This window comes from Oryza brachyantha, chromosome 6 (assembly GCF_000231095.2).
Source record: "Oryza brachyantha chromosome 6, ObraRS2, whole genome shotgun sequence".
Classification (NCBI taxonomy): domain Eukaryota; kingdom Viridiplantae; phylum Streptophyta; class Magnoliopsida; order Poales; family Poaceae; genus Oryza; species Oryza brachyantha.
The window spans coordinates 17,976,932-18,001,545 of record NC_023168.2 but is presented as its reverse complement, the minus strand read 5'-3'; the positions used below and the strand labels follow the sequence as shown (position 1 = coordinate 18,001,545).

Sequence of the window (24,614 nt, the reverse complement as noted above, 5' to 3'; positions counted from 1 at the left end):
ATGATAAGAATGAAAGAGAAAGATCGCGTCTTGATCTGCGAATCGGACAATCAGTGCCACTGCTTGCTTAACCTGCTGTTATTCAGTTAAGTCAAGGTTGCGTCTTGATCTCTGAACGATGTACTCTGCTCGTCAGAAACTCTATTTGCAAACAAGAAGATATCATAAACTTCGTAAAAAGGAACAAAAGAAACATGAACGATTTCGCGGATTTAGCTAACAGCCTCTAGCTCGCCAGCGGCGGAAGAGGCGCGCAGCTCCGGCGAACTCGACGGTGACAGCGGGACGCCATGACCGGCGGGGACACTGCTCGTCTTCCGCGCCGGCCGGTGGTGTGCAGCTTGGCACAGTCGTTCTCAAGCTCGAGCAGGCAAGCAGAGCAACAGAACGAGAGATAAGCCACCGCGACCATCGATCGGCGGCGGTGGTAGCGCCGTACGTTGCTCGAGCCGATGCCCAAACCCGACGCTGCATGCCGAAGGCGACTGAGACAGTCACCGATTAATGCAGCTCGGTAAATTTCGTAAAGACATGCACGTACGTGGTTAATTCTTTTGAACAATTACACGGTTTTAAAAATATAACTATGGTAACTATTTTTTATTACATTTATTGGTCAATCACTTGAAAAAATAAACTCACCGAACAATTTTGTTAGACGTTAGGTTGAAACCAAAGAGTAACGAGGAAAATCAAACAAACTAGCACGTGGACAACAAGCACAAATCTTAAAGCAAATCTAATGGACAGAAAAACCAAATGATAGATTAGAGATTCTCAAGCGATCGACAAATAGTGAACATGCTTTTATTAATGTATCAACACATTTAGTTAGCGCTATTGTTGGGACCTAGCCTCTTATACTACGTTAAAAATATTGAATAGAAGGAATCCTACGATCCGTTGTATTGCGCTGATCCTTGTGGATATATATAACGTGCATAGGAGACTAACTTAGGATATGTTTGGTTTGTGGACTAGGTGGGATGGGCATCCCTGTTTTGCAGGATAGGATGGTTTTATTTTCTCTTTGGTTGGAGAGATGTGTTGGATCCTGTTTTTTTTTTTGGTTAAGGGATGAGATGGGATAGAGTGAACGCATCACTTGTTTGGTTCGAGGAATGAACGTGGGATGGTTGGATGTGATTACCTTTCCCAGTGAGTTAGTGAGGTTAGCTCTCATATTTAAAATGATATATTGAATACTAGGATTAATATATGAATAATCTAAAGTAATTAAATGTATAGTTATATATTTAAAATATTTTAAATAATTTTAATAAAATAAAATAGACATTTCACAATAAATATCACATATGTACATGCAATGCGACAAGCTTGATCTTAATTTGTGTTTCAACATAAATAAATTTAATGGTTAACTAACATCAAATGATGCATCAACAAACAATATAAAAACTCTAGCTTCGCCGAACCATCCTGAGATTGATCCATCCCACTGGGTCCAACCCATCCCACCCATCCACTAACCAAACAACGTCAGAGATCTTATCACTGGAACCAAACACATCCTTAGAGTACAAGACAAATATACTATCATATGTTCCTAGAATTATATCTTTATCTCTAAAGATTTTATTTGATCATTTATCTATAAATATAGATATTTTATCTTTAACACTAGTCAAGTGTTAGTGTGATAGATATAGTTTACCCTCTAAGAGGGTGGATCCAACAGGGTGTACAAGGGGCTAATTGTCTTCTTACTCTTTCATGCCCTACTATTCTTCCTTTCTCCTTTTTCTCTCTACTCACTCTTATTTTTCATGGGGATCCAGTAGGTAGAGAGGCTTGAGCCCTCCTCCCTCTAGCACCCACACTGGAGCAGCCCCTGCATGTAACCATGCACATACAACACCAGTAAATACTACATATTTAAGCATACACAAAGGTATGTATTTAGATAGGGATAAAGATAAGAATAAGAAAAATAAGTTTGTCCTGGATAAGGAAGGACTCCATAGTGCGACTCGAGGACGATATAATCTTATCCGCTTATTTTATTATTTGTATCTCTGAGATCTATTTAGAAAGGCCACCTTTCAGTATAAACACAACCTCCTACTAATAGGGAGGGCAACAAATCATAAGCCATACAATCCATGACTATCGATACTACACAAAAAGCAAAAGCTACTTTAAAACCCATTGTCGAGTCGCTAAGATTAGTCCGATAAAAATATTCTTCATCTTATACTCTCGTTGTGACAAACACAATCAATACATATAAATAGGAGTAAGGCTATTATCCAATCTTAGTATCCAAATCTATATAAAGATAATTATGTCTTGCTCCTCTTTAGCTTTACAAATATCTTAATACCATATATCATTGTGTGATCTCGCCTGTCGACACCAGGTGTCCCTTATAGTTTCTTCTCTTTCTTCTCTAGCTAGCACTTATAGAGACAATATAAATTAGATTTTACATAATCATTTTTTTAGATATTGTATGTTGCATTTTTATTCTATTTTAACCATTATATTCCCTATAATTAGATAATTTATTCAAGCCCTAAACTGTTTAGCTAATTTCTAAAATTAGATAGATTCATCACTCTAATAAATCTAGTTATATATAAACAATATACGTGGATCAATAGATGAATTAGGAATAGCCAAAACATCTTACGATTCGAAAAAAGAGAAAAGTTATTATTTAAATCATAAAAAATCTTGAAAACATTGAGAAATTAATTAATGGGCCTTGGGCCAAAAGAGAACAGAAGCCCGTGGTCTTTCTTTGTAGTGAGGTCTTGCATCGTCGGAGTCCGTTGCCTCGCCCTCGACCCGCCGCCGCCGCCGCCGTGGCCCGTGGGTTTCCAGCGCTCGCGCCGCCGCCGCGTCCTCGCTGCGCTCTCCCCCTTTCTTCTCCGCCGCCATTTCTCCTAGTAAGGCCGCGGCGGCGAAGAGGAGCTCGACCTGTGCCCCACCCAACCCCGGGCGCCACCTCCATGGCCGCCGCAGCCGGAGGCCAAACCGTCGGCCGGAGCAGCTTCTCTCGAGCGGCGGCACCTCATGTCGCGCCCTCCTCTACCGCCGCAGGAGTCAAGCTTGGTCCTAATGGCGCCGCCTTCGTCTCCTCGGGCATCCGCGACCTCGACAGTAAGTAGATTCTTGCTCGCAGACCCTATGTTTAGTTACACTCTTTAGTTTTTTTTTTGGTTGTTATCCTGACGCAATTAGAGGTGTATCTGTAAAAAAATTGATCTTTTGATGACTTCACATGCTTGATTGTCAGCTAGGAGTTGATCAGGGAAACGGTGCTAATTGGAATATTTCATAGTACAATGTATTTTTTTTTGATGGATTGATAGTACAATGTATGATTAGTATCTTTGCAAAATTCATAGCACCTAGTCTCGTTAGGAATAAAATTAGGTTGCTTCTATGATACATCTGTGTTATTGCTATCTTAGGATTTCAAGTTCCTTGTAATATTCTGTGTTTAGACGTGTATAGATGCTACAAGGAAAATTTGTTCTTGCGGTGAGGAGATTATCAGGATTACTGGAACAAAACCTTTAAGCTGGAAAGGAACGAGTAGTGTTTTTAGGGGTTACGGTGATGTGCATGGCTGCACATCAGTTCATCACAATTCATTAGGTTTTCCAATGCAGGGATTCTGGGCGGGGGTTTTCTTCTTGGATCAGTTGTAATGGTCATGGAGGATTCTGATGCTCCACACCACCTCCTCCTCCTTCGGAGCTTCATGGCGCAGGGTGTTGTGCACAAACAACCACTTCTCTTTGCTGGGCCTATGAAGGAACCCCGCTTGTTCCTGGGTACATTACCTGCTCCAGTTGCATCTTCAAAGGAGGATGGACGGCATAGAGGGATGGAGGCTGGAACAACTAGCGATGGGCGAGCAAGTGTATGTCTCGTTGAAGAATCTTGTGTCAACTTGAGCCCTGGAAAGTGTTATTATTTTCATGTCAATATGGATATATAATTGTGTAGGATGAGGCTTTGAGGATAGCTTGGCAGTACAAGAAATACTTTGGGGAAGAGAAGACTTCTCATGCTGAACAAAGAGGTGATATTCCTTCCTTTGTATTCTTGATTTCTTGGTGGTTAATTCTCAAGAGTACGCGAAGAGCATGCTTGTAAACCTTTTCGAGGATATGCAAGAAAACAAAATAAATAATATTGCTCATGAATGGATTTTTGTCTGAACCCTTAGCTTCTACAGTATAATCTACTTATTCCTGAGCTTCATTGTTCACACTGCCACCTGAGCTGACAGGATAATAGCAATATTCATAATGCCTATCTGTTTGCTTTCAAAATGTTTTTCACTCGATTTAGTATAATTGCAGACAAGCAAGAATTTAGCAATGATTTTGATTTACGGAAGCCCTTGGAAAGGCATTTACTGAATGCTCAGAATATTGAATGTGTTAGCACTCAAGAAGGAGACACTCTTGGTGTCCTCCAAGATCGTTGTTCCACTTTCTTGTCCAAACTTCCCAGGTAAGGGTAATCTTAGCTGTATATTCAGACTGTTGTTCTGAAGGAAAATCATTCTAGTGTTGCAGTGCCATGTTACCATAGATTAATATACCATAATACTCCACTATTTATTTATTGGTGTTCAGAAAAGATGGTGGAAATGCGAATGCTGGACGGATTGCTATACAATCACTCTGTGCACCACAAAGCGGATACTTTGAGAAGGAAAGTATTTAATGCTACTGATGTCTAGTATTAGTCTTGACTGGCTTCAATGCATTCAAAAAATTATCAGCCAATATAGTTTGCACCCTTATCCCATCGTTATGTACTTGCAACTAATTGTATTTATGTATTGCAGGACTGGGACTTGGTCTCATTTATTAGATCGCTGAAGGCCATGGTGCGTTCGTCTAATGCAATTGCTGTTATAACATTTCCGCATACAGTTCTATCAAGCTCCTTCTGTAAGAGATGGCAGCACCTGGCGGACACACTTCTGTCGATCAAAGCAATTCCGGGTAAGCAACTATGCATGGCCCTATAAAGTATGTCTCACAATTGCCATTTTGATAACCAACCATTTCCCTTCTAAAGTTTTCATTTCATTTGTCACCAGATGAGGACAAGGAGTTAGCAAAACTCCTCACTGGATATCAGGACATGGTTGGTTTTCTGCATGTGCATAAGGTGGCGCAGACTAATAGCCAGGTATCAAAGATTTCACAATAATTTATTTTCTCTGTCAATTAAGCTTTCATAATACTTGCAAGAAAAACTTTGCACTCTCCTGTTTTGATTCCTTTTTTTTCTTATCAACCACCAGGTCCCTGTCATATTGGAGGCGTCGACATTTTCTCTGAAGTTGCGCAAGAGGAGGTCCCTGCTGTTAGAACGGTTGAATCAAGCTCCAGTGGTTGGATCGGCTGGGCCTTATCTCACTGGATCTGGCAGCTGCTCATCATCTTCACAAGGTTCACAGCTTGATTTCTAGAGTTCAAACGTTGAAACTGGTCTCCGGAAAGATGGGAAGGCCTTCACAAGAGCATCACAACACCACTTGATGACTAGTTTCCATGTATCAGCTCAGAAGATGCTTAGAGCAGAATATTAATGCACAGAAAGGCCCCAGTGTTGATTAACCGTTACTCTCTGCAAAATGTAATGTGTAGAGGTTTAGTTCTTGAATTTTTTGGAGAAATAATATTATTTTAATGAAAAATCACACGATTAAAGGCTAGGGACACGAAATCGCCAAAATGGTGCCCTGTCGACGGTTGGAACGTCGCCAAAATGGTGCCCTGTCGACGGTTGGAACGTCGATTGGTGGCTTGTCGACAGCGGGTTGGATGACAGGGGGCCTGTCAACGGACGGCATGTCGACAGATCCCACACCTGGTTAATAATTGGTTAATAATAGCTGTAAGTTAGTATAGTATAAGTTCTAATAGGGTAATTATCGAATAATGAAATGGTTAATTGTTCCACATTTTGTTAATTACTTAGGAATTTTTACTGTTATCGCTAAATTGTGGTAGATGTATTTAAGTAAAAAAGTTCGCTACATACCCCTGAAAATTTGGTCAATCCCTTCGATATCCCTGAATTTTACCTCATCCCTTATATACCCCGTTAGTTCACCATTAGTTGACCATTGGATATTGTAAAATGACTTTTTGACCCCCTATATATATGTGGTACGTAGCAAATATATTTTGATGCGAAAAGTTTAACTTATGTTACTACACCAGCGAAATAATCATTTAATGACCAAGTTAAAAAATAAAAGATATAATTTTTTTTATTTTTAAAAAATTATTCTATTTTAATGGAAAGCGAAAGGAAAAGAGAAAGCGGAAAAGAGAAAGGAGTTGCTCGCCGAGCACTAGTCAACGGGACCTGTCGACCTCCCAGATTCGATAGGTCTCTGTCACAGGCCCCCTGTCGTCCAGCCCGCTGTCGACAGATCACCATTTTGGTGATTTCGTATACCTAGCCTCCAATCTTACGATTTTCTATTATAATAATATTATTTCTCCGAAGAATTCTTAGTTCTTCATGCTGACTGCATCACCGAATTATGTGCGGACGGGAGAAGTTATAAAAGCAACTCCGCCAACTCTCTGCACGGCAGCGGGCTCGTCGTCGCCGGGACGAGGAGGGCGCCCCCGGGCACGCCGGCCACATCCCCGTCCATATGCATGCAACGCTCGGCCACATGCAAATTACTCATTAAACATAACTTAATAGTTTGGATATGATTATATGGCTAAGCACCAGTTAATAAGTTCTAAATATTTTAAAATATAGTGCTCTTTAGTAATAATGAGCTAAACAAGCAGTTCACAAGTTGGCTTGTTAAGCTCACGAGCTAAGTGCATCTTGGCTTGACTCAATGAGACCATGAGTTCGAGTTGATTCGAGCCGGGCTTGATACAAGCCGGCAAACCACGAGCTTCGAGCTTTTTGTTTACCCTTAGTCCAAATGGAAGGACATTCAGAAGTATTATATGACAAAAATTAAACTGAAGGACACTGGAAAAAATGTTAATTAGCTGTTGAACGTTGTTGATATTATTTTATAATATCCACTAAAAATAGAGAGAGATAGCGCCGTAAAAGTACGAATATGCTATTGTCACTCAATTTGATTCGGTGATCGGGTCAAGTTCGAACCAAACCCATGCCATTCTAGAGAGAGGATCAGGAGAGTGGGACCGGCCTAGAATTGGTTCGAATCTGATCAGATTGGAATGAGTTGGTCCTAGGACAATATAGTCCTTAATAATAGGTTCTCTCTGCTTCTACCAAATATTATAAAATAATACCATTGATGTCTAGCGGTTAATTACCAATTTTATGTAGCCCTACGACAAAAACATGTTCTTGAAATATTCTACGGCAGCAGAGAGCGCAAACTTTCCATGTCTTTAGCAAATTTTTCCTTTATATTTATTTTCCACTCATGCCTTCCAAATAATGCTAGTGTTACATGTTATTTCAACGAGCCACTGAACTTGCCACCCAACACCGTGAATAGTCTCTAAAATGTTTACCCGATGCTTCATGACTTACGTGCATATAAAAAGGAGACTGCACAATCACGAACCATAACTCTCGAGTATTTTTCTCATCCTTAAAACATCATGGGTAACCACTATTTTCTAAGTAAATTTTAATATTTTTTGGTATCTAAAATACTAATAGGTACTAAATTTTATATAGAAAACAGTGGTAACTCCTCAAACATGGAAAATTGCTCATAACTCTCTCTTTATTCTGTATTAGTAGTCACAGGCTGACAGCCATCCACGATCATGCAGGCCAAATAAGTCCTAAATTTCCATGGAAAATTCTTTTAGGGCCTCTTTGAATCGGACGAAAAGGGCAGGAAAAAAAAAAGAACTACAATCCTATAGGAAATATCAATGTTAATGCATTTGGTTCATAGGATTATAGGAATGAGCAAACGAAAAAAAACGCACAAAAGTTTTCTTTCCGTGTGGTTCTTGAGGGAAGCGTAGGAAATTTAGTGTCCTCCCCAAGCTCTTTTTTTTCTGGGTCACGTAGGATCGAGGCAAATCTAGTAGGTTTTGGCCAATTGTCCATGTAATTAGTATAATTTAGATGGATATAAGTAGATAAGTAACCCAATTTACTCAAGAAATTATTCCCATCTTCCAGACACGAACACGCAGTAATCGTGACGAGAACATTAAAAAAAAGGAACTCCCTAGGGCACACTAGAATTCTGATCAATGGGAGGCAGGGTGACTGGATCAAACCAGCCCGAGGGCTGCGTCAGGGTGACCCCCTATCACCGCTTCTGTTTGTGATCGCTATGGACACCTTACATGGCCTAATGAAGGCGGCGGAATCCTGGGGCTTGCTGGAACGTCTGAACGGGAGGGAACAACTACCAAGATTGGCACTCTATGCTGATGATGCTGTTTGCTTCTTCAAGCCAACCATGCTGGAAGCGGCAACGGTGAGAGCGATCTTGCAGGTGTTTGGTGATGCCACCGGCTTGAGGATAAATTTTGCAAAGAGTGCGATCACACCCATTTGCTGCTCGGCAGAAGAAATTTCAAGGACAACGGATATCCTGCGTTGTCGGGTGGAGAATTTTCCGATTATGTACCTTGGTCTGCCACTAACGACAGGGGCGCTGTCAAAACCGGATATCCAACCTCTTGTGGACAGGCTATCCAAGAAAATTGTGGGCTGGATACCAAATCGTCTATCCCCGGATGGGAGAATCAGACTGGTCAACTTGGTCCTTTATTCTTTGACAATGCACTTCCAGGTAGTAATGCCGTTACCCAAATGGGCGATCATTTTGATTGAACGTAAATGCAGAGGTTTTCTCTGGAAAGGACAAGAGAAGGTAACGGGGGGACAGTGTTTGGTGGCTTGGAAGGAGGTGTGCTTGCCGAAATGCAAGGGTGGCCTGGGTATCAGAAATCTTGATCTCTGGGGCAAGGCGTTGAGACTGAAGTGGATACTCAGGAGAATGGAGCACTCTGGCCGGCCTTGGTCGATGGTGCAAGGTAAACCGGAGGGAGAGTTGATGGATATTACCAGGTCAGCGGCAATCTTCCAGCTGGGAGATGGTAAAACTTTTGATTTTTGGCGAGACCCTTGGCTGAATGGGACATCAGTAGAAAGAGAATGGCCAGCGATTTCCAGCCACAGATCAAGATCCCCCATTTCGGTGCAGCAAGCTTTACACGGCAGAAACTGGGTGAGGCATATCAGAGGTGGTCTGTCGATAGTTGCTTTGGGTGAATTTTTGCAGCTTTGGGACGCTTTGGCAGAAATCACCCTTTCAGAGGGAGTGAGGGATGAATTGATCTGGAAGTTGACAGCCCATGGTCATTTCACCGTTGGTTCAGCTTATAGTTTGTTCTTCATTTCAAGAATGCAATCTGAGGTGGGTCAGTTAATATGGCGTTCTAAGGCACCGGGGAGAGTAAAGTTCTTTATCTGGCTCGCTGTTAGGGGGCGTGTGCTAACCTCGAATAATCTGTGCAAAAGAGGATGGACTCACCAGGATCGTTGCGTTCTTTGCAACGCACACCAGGAAGATGGGCACCATTTGTTTCTAGGCTGTACGTACACTCGCCGAGTCTGGAACAAGACCAGAAACTGGACTGAGGTCAGTTTCCAAACGCCGAGTGCAGCAGCTGAAGATCTTCCCACCTGGTGGTTGTCGGCAAGAACATCCTTTCGTCCTAAATTCAGGAGAGCCTTTGACAGCTTGTGCATGCTTGTTACATGGTTGATTTGGAAGGAACGAAACGCGCGAGTGTTTGACAGGAACATGAGCACATCAATCGAGCTGTTCAATGACATTCGTGCGGAGGTGATTATCTGGAAGGAGGCCGGCTTTTTTAGGGATGGCGAGGGTTAATTGGGTTTGAGCTTTTGTCGGCTCGTTCTTTCCTTTTTTTTGCACTGATCTCGTCTTGGGATCGGGCACCTCGACAGCTTTCTGTCGTTTTGTAATCTCTTTTTCCGCTCGTCTTAATATAGTTTGGTCGGCTTCCCGCCGACCTGGCAAAAAAAAATATAGTCAGTTTGTTTGATGTTTCGCACAAGTATTTTAGCTTGTTTTTTTTAAAAAAATTGTTTGTTGTAAACATAAATTAATTCTGTCCGGAGGAGGGAGTAACTTTAAATAAACGATAAACCCGACACGAAAACACCGAGAAATTGAAACGCCTCGAACCCTTTCCATCTACCAACAAATCAGCCCAGCTGCTGCGTCCAGCGATGGACGACGGCATGCACCACCACCACCACCACCACGATGACTCGCCGTCGCATCATCACCATCGCCACCACCACCACCACCATCACCACGACGCCGCCGCCGCCGACGACACGCAGTGGCGGCGGCGGCAGCAGATCGTCGCCCAGATCATCGGCAATACCGACGACAGGGACCCATCGTCACCGTCGGTGGCGGTGGACGCGGCGCCGCTCCTCGAGCCCAACCCCGCCGCCGCCGGCGGCGACGCCGACCTGCCGGTAAGCACGCGCGCGCACGAACGCATCTGTGCGTAGCAGCTCTCGATTATGTCTTTTCTTATAAAAAAAAATCAAACGATGGATGAATGAATCGCTCGATCTGTCTGCTCCTGATTGCAGGCTGAGAGTGGAGCCTGCGCGTGCTTAGTCGCCATCCTGGTGATCATCCTCCTACTGATCATATACGGTTAATTTTGGTTAGGAGCTGATGATGACATGAGTGCAAGCTGCATGAGACAGTTTGTGAGATCTAGCCAAACAGATCAGTAGATTGTTCTGACTAAATTTGGTTGCTGACTTGGCTCTGGGCTGTAGTATGTTTGGAGGAATGTGAAATTGAACTTGAATTTTTGTTCTTTTACATAAGAGCTCGAAATAAAATATCGTGTGGATTCTTGTTATCCTGGATTTTGTGATCAGTCTACATGCTTGATGATAAAAGGGAGAAACTTTTGTTTATGATGTCTATCCTACAGGTGCCATATGGACTACAGTCTACAGTCATACAAGCATGCATCAATGCATTGTACAAAAAAGTTGATGATTTTCTGTAGAAGGCACTGTTATTCTGGGTTTGGGTTGTACCTAATCTTCCACATTTCCAAATCCTTGCCCCTGTCATATTCTCTGATGTACTGTGGAACATCTGCAAGGTTCATCTGCTTTCCAACAAAACCTGGTCTACATGTATTATCCTCCAGAAATCCGCTCTCTGAAGACAATGGATTGAAAGTGAAAGATTGAGTATATTGTGGAATGATTGCAGAAGATTGAGATAATCTAATAACAATTGCACTCGCTGATCAAAACGCTTTGCAAACAACCTACCATCCTGAACCGTGAAAAAACTTCGGAAGTGCTCATAACCATTGGCTACAACATCTAGTTCGTCCAGACTGAAGTTGTATCTTTTCTCCAAGGTCAAGTACAACACCTACCAGATACAAAGGATAATCTCAAGTGTTCAGTCTGGAGAAACATCTTACCTTAAGGTCTTCGTCAAATTTTAAGAACAAATGATGGTAACAGGATAAGATGATACCTTCTTAGCACCACGTGACATCAGTTCCTTTGCTGTGCTGAAGAATAGATCAGTGAGATCATCACTGTAAATAACATCTGCAGCAAATAATGCTGTAGCTTCCTCGGCTGCTTCGATTTCATTTGTAGACCATAAATATCTTGAACTGCATTTGAGAAAATGTTTGAGTTCAGTGCTGAGGCATCGGTCAAAAAATCTCAAACAGCATTGGAGAACATGTTTATAATCAATGCTGAGGAACTGTCCTCAAAAAACATAAAGCATTGGAAAAGTCCATGTCTTTGTACACAAACTATACATGAGATGCATGTGTGCAGGATTATCTAGTACTGACATTCACTTTTACTTGAATACACTGTAGACATTATATATTCTGAAATGTGAAAAATTGAAAAGGTGGGAACAAATGGCGCGGAAGCAGAAATAACCTTGTATTAGATGTGTTGCCTGTAAACACAGGTGGAGGCCATGACACTTTCCAATCTAGTTCCCGCACATAGGCCTTAGCTTCATCAAACTTTAACATGCTTGAGTTAAGTCGGACATTTTCTAAGCAGTTATCGAGGATATCAGTGCCCCTATCTGTTCATTTGCATTGACAAATATTTTTTTAAGGACTGGAGATAGCAAAGTGTAGGTAAAAATTGACTATTTCATCTTTTCTTGCATGTGCATCAGGAAACCAAAATGCTATCGAGATTTGAACATTATCAAATTGCAGGTGTCAAGTCAAACCAACCTTTAGATATTTATTATATATATCAAGGCTAAGCTACTACGAGTCAGGACAACAGTGTAATAATCTAATATTTGCCTTATTTTAATACTCCCTCAGTGCCAAAATATAAATGTTTATGGTTATGAATCTGGACAAGTAAATTGCTATATGTTGGCACGGAGAGAGTAATAAAAATGAGTTAAATCTTTCATGCAAGACAATAAACATTACATATGATGTGCTCCATAAAGTGAAATTGAGTAATAGGGATTAGAATTGGATATGCAGCATAGTTCTATATGTACAGGAAATTTTGAAATATGCTATGGTACATGTGAATTCAAATTCTAATTTGAGCCAAATTCTATTGTATAGTTTCCATCTCAGCTCTGTCTATCAAATATAAGAATCAAATTATACTTACTGAGTTACTGGATAGATGCAGAACAAGTAACTGAATTTAAAACCACAAAACAAACAGTCCTACCAAGTTACTTAAAAGGAGCTCTAGCTACCTGTAATGAAGATCTTCCGAGCAACTCGAGCTAGTGCCAACCCTACCAATCCTGCCAAATATTGCACGGTCACAGAGAGACATCGAACTTAGCACTCCCTCTATTTCATATTATAGGACTTTCTAGTTCTAGATTCATCCATTGATCAATGTATATAATTTATATATATGCCAAGATTTATTAGCATCCATATAAATCTAGACAAGACTAGAAAGTCTTATATTGTGAAACAAGGAAATAACAGATGACAGATAAAGTATGATTCTAGAACCCTTTTGACTAATTTCGCATCAACAAATCACCTGTGCCGGCACCAATTTCTATGGCAGTAACACCATTAAACTCCGATGATGTAAAGCTTTTATGTAACACGAAATCGGTTAATAGCAATGCTGCCTTCCAAACCTATGAACCAACAACAACAATAGATCACAAACAATAGGGAGATTAAAGGAAATTAGAAAATCAGCATTGAAGTTCTCAGACCTGAAGACCGACGCTCCTAAGCGAGGAGGTGATACCATGCTGAACAGTAATCACATGATCGCTCCCTGCAGGCCGACAATAATTGGTAAGCTTAACCGGAGAAACCACAATTGTGACAAGACAGCATGCAGTAACAAATGCCTCACTATCTCTGTTCTTCCTCCTCCTGTCGAGAACCAGATCCCCGTCCTCATCCACAGCAACAGCGTCTGCAGGGAAGCCACCTTCCCACCAACAAAGCAAAGAGCCCAAGAATCAGTTCACCGCATCGAAAAATCTAACCAAGCATCATCATCCATCACACCACAACCAAGACACAGGCACGCGTCCTCACAGGAACTGCTCGTCGCCGCCGTGACCTTCTCACACGCACCACTACATTCTCCTCGTCCGCCGCCGCTCCCCGCATGTGGAACCACAAACGAACAGAGATATCGAGCTAAGGGAGAGCAACTTCCCATCCAGACCACCTCGGGTGGCCGGCGCAGGCAAGGTGTACGACGAAATGCGCGCGTCGAGCAGTTCACCTGGCGGGCGGGAGGAGAAGCTGAAGCGGGAGACGTAGAGCCCGGAGAGGCGGGGCGGGCATCCCAGGTGCACCTCGCTCATCACCTGCTCCTCCTCCGCTCCTCCTCTTCCATCTCCGGCCTCCATGGCAGCCAGCTGCTCCGGTTGGCTGCTCCTCGCCTCGCTCTCCGTCCGCGAGTGGAGGAAAGATAGTGGGCCTGATGGGCTGGAAGTATCTTAAAGCCCTAGACTTCTCCATGGGCTTTTTTCGTTGGGCCTCAATTTTTCTCTGAAGCGGATGGAATAGTGGAGTTCGGATGGGGGGAAGAAATCGAAACGAGATGGCGGCGGCGGCGATTCTCCTGCGGCGGAGCTCTATTCCGGCGGGCGGCGCCCGCTCGCGGAGGAGCGGGGTCGCCCCCCCCTCCCCTCCACGCTCCTCCTCCTCCGGAAGGTCAGTTTGCTCTCTCTCCCTTCGCCGTCGTTTGCGGCACGGAGCACAGCCCTTTCGCTGACGGAGAACCGAGCCGATGGTGTGCTAAATTTGATTTGGATGCAATGGCGGAGAGAGGGCGCGATCTCTTAATGAATATTTGAGACAGGGAGACGATCATATCACTGGTAGTTGAATAGGATTGCTGCTGTGCTTGTGATTATAGCGTCTTAGCGAAGCAACCAGGATTTGGTATGGTAGCCAACTTCTCGGTGCAAATTTAGGCCTAGTGGTATTTGGACTGGACTGGATTGGACCGGACCAACAAGGGGAGTTCTTAGCACAAAAAAAAAAATTGATAATATTGTGTGCAGTGATGCAGTATCAAGCTCTCTTAACTGTTCCTCTTGATCTTTATCAGTTTGGTCAAGTTCGAAAAGTTCTAGGCATTTCTAGGAGTATTCATTAGAATCATTACTTATGTTTCTACCGTACTTTGTAGTAACTGGTTGGATGGACATAATGTTCATTGATGTATTCTGTTAAAAATTACTGGTTGCCGTACAAGTCAATTTTGTCGGAATTTCTTCCTTCTACATCTGCTGGTCTCACCTTGTGCAATTACCCGTTGCACATAGGTCTTGCTCTTTCCGTGGCTGCATTTTTGGAAGCCAAAATAATATCTGGTGATTGACTCATCTCTACTCAACTCTTCTCAACAAATGTTTAAGTTTATGCATGAATGTAAAACTGCTAAGAAAAGTGATACATCATTTCTTTTCCTTCCTGAACACTGTTTGCTCCAGTTTCATGAGCATTTGATCCTTATGTCTTTCTATTCTGGCATTCATAGCAGCAATTATCTTGACAATATTGGTCTGTGGAGTGTGGACATTGTGGCCCTTTCTGGCTTTGATCTCTGCAGGGCGTGTTTAGTTCGGGAAAAGAAAATTTTTGGATGTCACGTCAGATGTTTGACTGGATGTCAGAAGGGGTTTTCGGACACAAATGAAAAAACAAATTTCACGGCTCGCCTAGAAACTACGAGACGAATCTTTTGAGCCTAACTAATCCGTCATTAGCACGTTTGGGTTACTGTAGCATTTATGTCTCAAAAGATTCGTCTCACGATTTCTCCCATAATTATGCAATTATTTTTTTATTTCATCTACATTTAATGCTCCATTTAAGTGTCCAAAGATTCGATGTGATGTTTTTGAGAAAAAAAATTTGGGAACTAAACATGGCCGATTGATATCTCTTCCCATAATATAGCTATATTCTTGCAGAGAAGAGTTTTTTACTATCCTTGAAAAGGTATCAGAATGTATCACATTTTTAGTGTAAAACTTGGTACCTCTAGAGACTAATTACTTGGAGATACCAAAATTTTACACTGTAAATTTGATATCTCCAGATATTTTTCCAATGATCGTAAAATTTCTCTATAGAGTGAGATGAGAGGCGAAGACCATAGGAGGCGGTGGGGTCGACGGATATAGGATACTGACCCTTGAAAGCAACATATATGCAAATACTGATCAAGCAACATTAGTAATAATCAATCGAAGGCTGTACAACGCACATTTTCAGATAGTGTAATTAACATGCTTCTCTCCAAGCTAAGATAAAGGAGGGAGGTCATACTTGGTGCCTAGGTGGCGCAAGAATTTTCCAAGTGGGAGATTAGGCTTTAGCTTTTATTGCCCCTCTTAGCTTGAGGGCTTTCCTTTTCTTTTCCTTCCTGCCTATTTTTCTTACCATATTTACCCTGTTAATATACTAGAAAAGATTCATGCCATTTTTTAAAAGAAAAGGTAACAAGCTGCAGCACTGTGTATAACTGGAAAGCATTATATGCGATTAAAAATGGCAAATAATTATATATTCTGGTGGCTGCAAAATCGCATCAACCTGATGCCTCAAACTGTTTTGCTGACATATATTTTTCTGAGATACCTGGCAAAAACTCCAAGGGGTGAGGGAACTGCAGGTTCTAAGATCTCAGTGGAATTTGAGAAAATGGTAGCCACATGATGTCTCCTGGTAATCATTCACAAAAAGGGATGTTTTAACAACCAAGGAGAAATAGTAAGTGGGTGTTGTTTTTCAACACGCACACACACACACACTAGAAGATAAACTTACTTTTGGGGCTCAATGATACAATTTTTCGGTGTGTTTTAAGGAACGTGTTTTCTATCCTGATTATCGACATACCTAGCCCACATGTTTTTTGTAAGCTTTAAGCAATCCTAAGTCCTCCACATGACATCTGCATGTGAGTGCTTGAGACCTTGAATTTAGTTATTTAACAGGTAGGCCCTGGTTTGGTTCATGTGTGTTGTAAAACCTCAACGTGCTCCTTTTTGTAAATAATGATGCTTAATTATGCACCGCAATGTTATCACCTGCCATTTCTGCAATGAACTGTGTGTCTGGAACTCTCATTGCTTTGCTACATACGGATATGCGGTTGCTTTCAGCATGTGTCTTATTACTGATTTGCTTTGAATTTTGCACTTCATGACCTTTTACCTCCTATACCATTCTCATTCCTGTTATGTTTTTCTTTGCAGCTTAAATATTTCCTATCGTTGAAGAAAGCAATGTTGGATGATATGCTTATTATCCACTACAATCAACTGGGTTGTGGTGTTTACAAAGATTTTGGTGTATGTTCTCATGCTTCTCTGTACAGAATTGATGTGAAGTAATACATCTTTGTAACTCAAGACTATACTATGCACTTCTCCATTCAGATACAATAATGGAAAATTCAAACAGGACCAAAATTTGCTTTGTTCCAAATGCACCCAGTGGTAGTGTGGTACAGTGGGTTTGGTGGACAAATAAAGGAGCTTCGTACTGTTGCATTGGCTACTTCTGGGGAGCTCCTCCTTTTGTAGCATTTGATTCCCTCCTTGCACACACACTTGCCACATTTCATGGCAGGGAGCATAAAAGCACACTGCCCTTTGTTTTTAAGTGCCTGACAACTGTTGCCTCCCCTGGGTCCTTGCCACGTTCAAGTTGAAGAGGATCGGATTGATTGGGATAGGAGTTGCAGATCCAACAAAATCCTACTGAAATATATACCACAATGGGTTTACTTAACAACAAGGCAGTAAACTTATTTCTTTTACTGAAACATCAACACATACTCCAATGCACAGTGTCATGAACTGTGAACACTGTATTAGATAGATAAGATGTTCACAAGCTGTAGCACTGTATTGTTTGTGCATGGTGATTTGTTGATCTCCCGATGGATTGCCTGGATATACCAAAAAGACAGGAAGAGGTGGATTTGCAGCATTTGGGGCTGAAGTATATTATACTAAAGGTACGGCCTCATTACTTCTTTTCACGGTTTAGCTGGATCTAAAGTTGTAGGTAGCATGACAAGGGGAACTGAACTGAAATGGGATTGAAGTGATTGTTTCTGCTGGTCTGTGATCAGGAAAGAGGGAAGAGGGGGAGGGGAGTGATTGATGAGCAGTAAATAAGGACTGCAGCAGCAACCCAGCAAGTCTCCTCAATGGAAGACGGATAGAGGAGAGAGAGCACAGCAGGACTACAGGAGGCGATGAGGCAAGAAAAGGAGGAACAAGGACCTACAAGGTACTCTTGGATTGGCCTCTTATGGAAATATTTTGCTTGCTTGCATTTGATTCCCTTCCCTTCGCAGCTGTTTATGATGGACAGCACTGCTTGGAGATCTAGCACAATAAAAGCTAGACCCTCCTCCCCCTTGGCATCATCATCATCATCATCATCATCTCTCGCATAAATACAAGCTGCTCTTTTTTACTCGTGGTATTTACATACTACTCCTACTTGCTTTGTTTTCTCTCTTCATCTCGCAATGTTTATATGCACTGCATGTTTCTTACGTAGAGCCTGTTGGTTCTTCTGAGGAAGACTTTTCCTGCAAAATAAAAGGTGTAGGTGGATTCATTACACTGTCCCTTTGAGTAAATGTGTTATAGATCTCTTTAGCTTCTCTTCCAGAGAGAGAATAACTGGAGATACCTACCACAAATCCACAATGTTGACTTCACAAGGTATTAGTAACATCTAAATGTGCCTTCATTGTTGCCATTAGTTTGACAATAACAAACCGCATCAAATCAGTCAGTAGAAAGAAATTGTTGATGGATTAGACAAGTTGATATCTCAAGTGGTGTTCTGTCGGTAACTTTTACTCTCTCCGTCCTAAAAAAAACCAAATTTTAGGTTTTTTGTCGAGCATTTGACCATCTATCTTATTTGAAAATTTTTCAAGAATTTTTTTAAAAAATAGTCACACATAAAACACATAAAGTACTATTCATATTTTATCATCTAATAAAAACAAAATTATTAATCGTAAATTTTTTAATAAGACAAAGAGTTAAACATTGTATTTAAAAACTGAAAAGTTGATTTGTTTTGGGATGGAGGGAGTACAAGACAACGCGTTGTGCCAACTGCTTGTTTTTCACATTTTTTAATCATTTTTTTCTTTTTGGAAGACATTTTTTAATGATCTTTAAGGATTCCTACTAATTAATGTTGTCAATCTTAGAGGCAAGGCTAGAAACTCTGCATGATTTTAGTATCTATATTAGTTGGACAATTCATCCCCAAGCAATCTTAATTGTCTACCTCAATTTCTGACAACAGCAAAAGTAAATGCTCTTTTGGTAAGCTTGTTTAGATGCTTTCATGAAGGGTAACACCATACCTTTCCCAAATCTGGATGCAATTGGCTTGATAATTTAATGGTTCTTTAAGAGCTACACCGAAAGGATATTTGCAATTTGAAATATCAAATATCTGACAGGGCGTGCATGGTATTAAAATTCTGAAAATTAAATGAAATCCTCTGATATACTACACCATCCATTTCCTATCATACAAACATTAATACTAACACAGCCAAAAGAGGGGCTTCCTTGGTGTCGCAACAAGGAATAGAAGTATAGAACTAATCAATAACAAGCATGAGAAAAAAAACCATTCCATGAAATTTGCTTCAATCCATGTCTTAGCTGCAGCTAACCACATCCCAATCAGTACTGGCACAGCATATTAAAGCAAAAATTAGGAATACCTCAACCACTCTCCTTTTTCAACTTTAAACATGCAACCTCAGTGCTCATCCCTGTCTCCTAATTATTTTCCATCATGGGTAACAATCATGCATATACTTGCCAATACTTTACACCAATTGCATTCGAAATGCTGCTTTCATAGTATAATTGTCATCAATGCACCAACAAAAAACTTAAGCTGATCAGAAAAGATGGACAAATTTACCTCACACTCAGAAACATGGTGTAATGGACCCAAAGGCACTGGAGTATATGGGTATTTATCATGGGTATGAACATATCATGGTATTTTTCGATCTGGTTAACGTGGTATGGGGGAGCTGGGAGTATATGATGATATGATCTTGAGATCTTTCTCTCCTGCACAGGCATGCAGAGGCCAACAGGCCAACACAAGATCTTTGCATTGCTTCTGTATTAAACCTCTTTCACCGGCGCAAGCAAGTGGAGGTGGACGATGGGGCCTTTATGCAGCGAAGTGAATGTGCAGACAATGGCTGGGTGGCTTGGACCTAAATGAGGTATAGTGCCCGGTGTAGTGTTGGCTGAATACAAGAAACCTATGATCTAATTAATCCTGAAACATCTACTGCACCCCACTTTGCTTACTTACTACACTACTCTGAAAATTATGGACAACAATTATACCTGAGAGAATGATGTTGTCTGGAGAAATTTTCAGTGGAATGCTTGCCTGGGTTCCAACAAAAACTAATGGCATTGCATCGTACGTACGTCAGTGTGCATACACTGTGCAACGGTGCTTGCTACATGTGATCGATTTTTGATCAGTGTCTGCAACAGTGCAAGTAAATGTGCATCATGAAGAGACATAAAAAGGATGGATGATAGTTAGGTGAGGAGCCCAAAGCACAGTAAGAGGGGGAAGGAAGGAACACGGAAAGAATTTAGTCTTATGCCCTGATTGCGGAGCTTAAGATTAGAGTAATTTTACCATCCTTAAGAAGATACCTTCTATGTAATATTTGATATCTCTTGATATCTTAAAAAACCAAATTTTACATAGAAAACAGTTATTTACTCAAGGATGAAAAAAATGCTATTACGATTATGATAAGTAATTGATCACTGATGAGAAGTCAGTCGGTGAGTATATAAAATGTTGAGTTTCCATGTTTTTGGCTTTAGTTACTATAACCATAATTACTTAGAATCTTTTGTTGGCCGGACTTTCTATGAAAAGCTCCCGAAAGCACCTCAACCATGACCTTGGAGAATAGAGATGGATGGAAGGACAGGAGTGTTTCGAGGGTGGCTGGGAGCAAGCCTGGGGTCCCTCTCAGTCTCCCTCCTGTGTCTCCCCGGTGGTGTTCTGTTCTCTTCCCTCCTTCCAAACCCCATAAAAAGAAGATGCATGACATGAGGTGATAGCATGCTCAGAAATCTTTTTCCTTTCCTTAGCCCTGCCTGCCTGGCCTGATACCAACCGCAGCCATCTCTGCTTTGCTAGTTGCCACACCCACCACCCAGATTCTTCTTCATCGCTGCCTGCGCTAGGAGCTCTGCAACTCCACTCTCTCTCTCTGTCACTGTGTGGAGACGAGACTCGAGAGATCACGTAGCAGCATAAGAGGAAAGGCGCCATGGCGGCAATGGTGCGTTCCATCACGTATAGCAGCAGCTAGAAGAAGTGTGTGTGTGTCTGTCTGCTAAGGCCATGGCGGCTACTACCAAGGGAGCCTTCTATGGCGTCGGCGGCATTGCGCTCGCGATGCACCGGGACGACGAGGAGGCGGTGGTGGTGGTGGAGGAGGAGGAGCTGGAGGAAGGTTCTGGGAGTATCTTTGGGTTCAGTGTGCCCGCCGGGGGCGATTTTGTCCGGCCGGCAGTCGTCACCCAGCAGTTCTTTCCGATGACGGTGGCGGCGGCGGAGGCGGTGGCGGTGGCGCCGGAGGCAACGGAGCAGCGGCTGGCAATGGAGCAGTGCCACGTCGCCGCCGCGGGGGCTGAGCAGTGGCCCCGGCCGCCGTCGAGGAAGACCCGGCGGGGCCCTCGGTCCAGGAGCTCGCAGTATCGCGGCGTCACCTTCTACCGGCGCACTGGCCGGTGGGAGTCCCACATTTGGTCAGTCTCCCTGCATACGTGTATGCATATACTTTTTTTGCTTTGCTTGTATGCAGCTCTGGTAATAAACTTCGCAATTGCAAATTGCAAATGATTCTGCCGTTTCAATCTCGCTTGCACTGTGCTAGCAATTTACTTCTGTTATTTATCTCTTCCTGCTTTGTGTTTGAATGTGCAGGGATTGTGGGAAGCAGGTTTACTTGGGTGAGTGTTTTTCTCGTGTGAAAATGTCTAATTGCGTGGTCTATTGATGCTTAAGTAATTAGGTGTCAGAATTTGTTCATACGTGCATTGTGTGCTTGTTTCCAGGTGGATTTGATACAGCACAGGCTGCTGCAAGGTTAGCACTCCATAACAGAATTCTGCACATTGTTTTTGTCTGGAAAAGGGAGAGCAAAGTAGGTTAGAAAAACTATCTGAATCGTTGTTTTCTATGATTTGTTTCAGGGCTTATGACCAGGCTGCAATCAAGTTCCGTGGCGTGGAGGCAGACATCAACTTCACCCTGGATGACTACAAGGAGGACATAAAGAAGGTGATCAGCTTAGATCAGACCAGAACACAACAGATGCTACCAAGAAATGTTCTGTTCATATGCATCTTTCTGACTTTTGTTTGGTCATGTTCTTGTCATGGCATTGTATTGGCAGATGAACAACTTCAGCAAGGAAGAGTTCGTTCAGGTTCTCCGGCGACAGGGCGCCGGCTTCGTCAGGGGAAGCTCTCGGTTCAGGGGGGTCACCCTCCATAAGTGTGGCAAATGGGAGGCCAGGATCGGACAGCTCATGGGCAAGAAGTAATCAATCCACTCATTTCAACAGAACAGCACCAGGCTTCAGAAAAGATGAAATTTTGCTAGTTCAAGCACAAGAAAGATTCAATTTTGTGCTGATTCGGTTTACATTTCATTGCTGATCGTTGTAGGTATGTGTACCTTGGCCTGTATGACACGGAGATGGAGGCTGCAAAGTATGTGAGCTCGTCTTGCGTTTCATTGTCGCGGTCTTCTTGAAAACTGCCTGTGATTACCTTGATGGTTTCTTCTTAACTTTTACGATGATATCAGGGCTTATGACAAGGCAGCGATCAAGTGCTGTGGCAAGGAGGCTGTGACCAACTTCGACACCCAGGCATACGAGGACGAGCTCAACCTGCAATGTAAGTTACCGCATCTCTCTGACAAATGGTCTCGAAAGAACAATAAAGTAGCCGGACAATACAGCTTTGTGATCACTCTAGCACCTCGGATTTCCTGAACGCAGCAGTGTTTTTTTCTTTTTTTTCCTTGTTGCAGCTTGGGAATGCGAGGTTGATCTTGAGCTCAGCCTCGGGTGCTCCGGTGGTGAACGGGCCGGCGATCCTGCCACCGACGGGGTCCTCCACTCTGCACCAGGCAACCAGAGAACGAGCCTGACGGTATGACTCGCGTGTCCATTGCTAGACAGATCACCTGACTGAATCAAATGGCACTGCCACTGACACTGACGATCGCCTGTTCCATGCCGCAAAAAAACCAGTTCAATCTGCCGGAGGTGGAGGAGGAGACGAGGGCCTGCCACGGTCAGAGGAGCATCTGGTCTAGGCCTTCCCTGGCTCCGGCGATGGCGGACGGCGGCGCGGCCGTGCGTCCTGATCAGCACCACTACCATCTCCACCCCAGCAGCAGGAGCATGCTCCTAATGGTATGCCCAAAGATCATCATCACGCTCGCAATAACACACAAGATCGTGTCTTTTTCCCCCAGTAATTACTTTGGTTTTGCGACGCGCTAATGAGTGATGTGATGACTAACCCAACAGCATCTGACCGATGAACAGAGCCAGGTCATCAGCAGCAGTGGAGGAGGCGGCAGGCAGGGTGCAGCAGCAGCAGCAGAGCTACACATGCGTCCGCGCCATGGCTGGCCCAACGGCGACAATAATTGGCAGCCGTACGCCGCCCGGCCCCGGCTGCCCGGCGCCGACGACAACGCCGCTGCAGCATCATCAGGATTCCCAATGGGGCAGGTGGCCACGGCGTCGTCCAGGTCCCGCAGCAGCAGCAGCACTGCCACTGGCCGCTGAGCTCAGCTCAGCTCACGCTGCCCGCTGCTGCCAAGCTGCGCGCCGTGTCGCCTAGGATCCTGGCGGGAAGCTGACCGTTCCTCCCCTCGGACGCCGCCGCGGCGGCGGCGACGACGACGACAAGATTCTCTTTTTTGGTAGGCAGTGGTGTCAGCGAGGCGGGCAGGGCAGCCTCTCGGTGCATCACTGCGTCGTCGTCGCAGGCGGCCGCCGGCATTGGCGATCCCGACGCAGAGTTGTCCCTAGGACCAACGGTGCCAACAACGTTGTAACGTAGTGCATGTGCATTCGCAGGTAGATGATAGACCGCCATGCTGGAAGGATTCTAGCGGGTTTGGGGGCATTGCCCGCTCAGTCTGTTATCAAAATTAACCTTAACCATTTTAAATATTGGCGATGCTAAAATTTTGGTAGGGAGTAACAAACTAAACTAAGCTTTACCAATATATGGTAATTCTATAATGTTCTACTTACAAAACTTTGCCAAAAATTAGTAAGATATCAAACTAAACAAAGCCTATACATCTTTACCTTGCTAAAATTTTGGTAATGATAAATTTATCTTTACCTTGCTAAAATTTTGGTAGTGATAGATTTTGGGGGTTCGCTAATAGCTGGTAAGGTTTATTTGGGAATTCTTTTAATTAATTTTTCTTGGTTTTTTCCTCAGCTTTTCCGTATACACTTTTCGAATTACTAAACAGTTTTTTTTCAAAAAGTTTATATGGAAAAGTTCATTTTCTTTATATTTCTAAAGTAGATTTTTGAATTTGTACTAGTTAATTCTGTTGTTTATATCCATAAATAGCTATCACAAACTAAGATAATCTTTCATCTGTTATTATTAATCTCCAAAAGAGCACAACAAAAATGAACATGCCCGAAATTTTTCTTGAACAGTTGGGTCCTTTTTCCTTCTGAAATAGAATACCCTGGATGCCTGCGAAATCTCCATTTCTTTTTTGAAACCGAAGCCAGCAGGAGCTGGTGCTATATATTAAGAAGAAAAGCAGGAGATTTGTACAAGATTTAACATAAGCCTGCAGACACGCTGCCTACGGCTCACCATACTTGCCCAGTGTTCTAAGTTCGTATTCTCGCAAGGTGTTTTGCCCCGCAGGCCTCCCAGGTTCTGATCTCATCTATGATTTTACCATTTG

At 42.8% G+C, this 24,614-nt stretch overlaps 3 protein-coding genes and 1 long non-coding RNA gene across 7 annotated transcripts; 3 read left to right on the top strand and 1 right to left on the bottom strand.

Moving 5' to 3' along the window:
- The first annotated feature begins 2,840 nt into the window (after positions 1–2,840).
- On the top strand, positions 2,841–5,942 carry LOC102709855 (elongator complex protein 4). The gene is made up of 8 exons (XM_015838404.2): positions 2,841–3,126; positions 3,642–3,895; positions 3,982–4,057; positions 4,341–4,494; positions 4,620–4,698; positions 4,835–4,994; positions 5,093–5,184; positions 5,300–5,942. Exons 1-8 carry the CDS (start codon positions 2,976–2,978, stop codon positions 5,465–5,467), a joined length of 1,134 nt encoding a protein of 377 aa, XP_015693890.1. The 5' UTR covers positions 2,841–2,975; the 3' UTR covers positions 5,468–5,942.
- Positions 5,943–10,451: 4,509 nt separating this feature from the next.
- Positions 10,452–13,984, bottom strand: LOC102708533 (methyltransferase-like protein 22). 3 transcript variants are annotated; one of them, XM_015838311.2, is made up of 10 exons: positions 13,795–13,984; positions 13,414–13,491; positions 13,268–13,332; positions 13,084–13,186; positions 12,782–12,832; positions 11,977–12,130; positions 11,549–11,693; positions 11,335–11,440; positions 11,092–11,218; positions 10,452–10,680 (listed from the first exon to the last, which is right to left on the bottom strand). In XM_015838311.2, exons 1-10 carry the CDS (start codon positions 13,919–13,921, stop codon positions 10,578–10,580), a joined length of 1,059 nt encoding a protein of 352 aa, XP_015693797.1. In that variant the 5' UTR covers positions 13,922–13,984; the 3' UTR covers positions 10,452–10,577. The 3 variants fall into 3 exon arrangements, with proteins under 3 accessions (XP_015693797.1, XP_015693798.1, XP_015693799.1); XM_015838312.2 differs by lacking the exon at positions 13,795–13,984 and adding an exon at positions 13,602–13,752; XM_015838313.2 differs by having other exon boundaries at positions 10,634–11,218; positions 13,795–13,982.
- LOC107304412 lies at positions 13,977–20,473 on the top strand. Its single transcript, XR_001550507.2, has 5 exons — positions 13,977–14,228; positions 16,787–17,553; positions 17,671–17,831; positions 17,899–18,026; positions 19,675–20,473. It is a non-coding gene; the product is annotated as an uncharacterized LOC107304412 (long non-coding RNA).
- A 75-nt stretch (positions 20,474–20,548) lies between these two features.
- Positions 20,549–23,955, top strand: LOC102709290 (APETALA2-like protein 4). 2 transcript variants are annotated; one of them, XM_015838619.2, is made up of 10 exons: positions 20,549–21,391; positions 21,570–21,595; positions 21,701–21,731; positions 21,839–21,926; positions 22,042–22,187; positions 22,316–22,360; positions 22,458–22,549; positions 22,686–22,807; positions 22,909–23,073; positions 23,209–23,955. In XM_015838619.2, exons 1-10 carry the CDS (start codon positions 20,985–20,987, stop codon positions 23,452–23,454), a joined length of 1,368 nt encoding a protein of 455 aa, XP_015694105.2. In that variant the 5' UTR covers positions 20,549–20,984; the 3' UTR covers positions 23,455–23,955. The 2 variants fall into 2 exon arrangements, with proteins under 2 accessions (XP_015694105.2, XP_006657174.3); XM_006657111.3 differs by having other exon boundaries at positions 23,191–23,955.
- Positions 23,956–24,614: the final 659 nt, after the last annotated feature.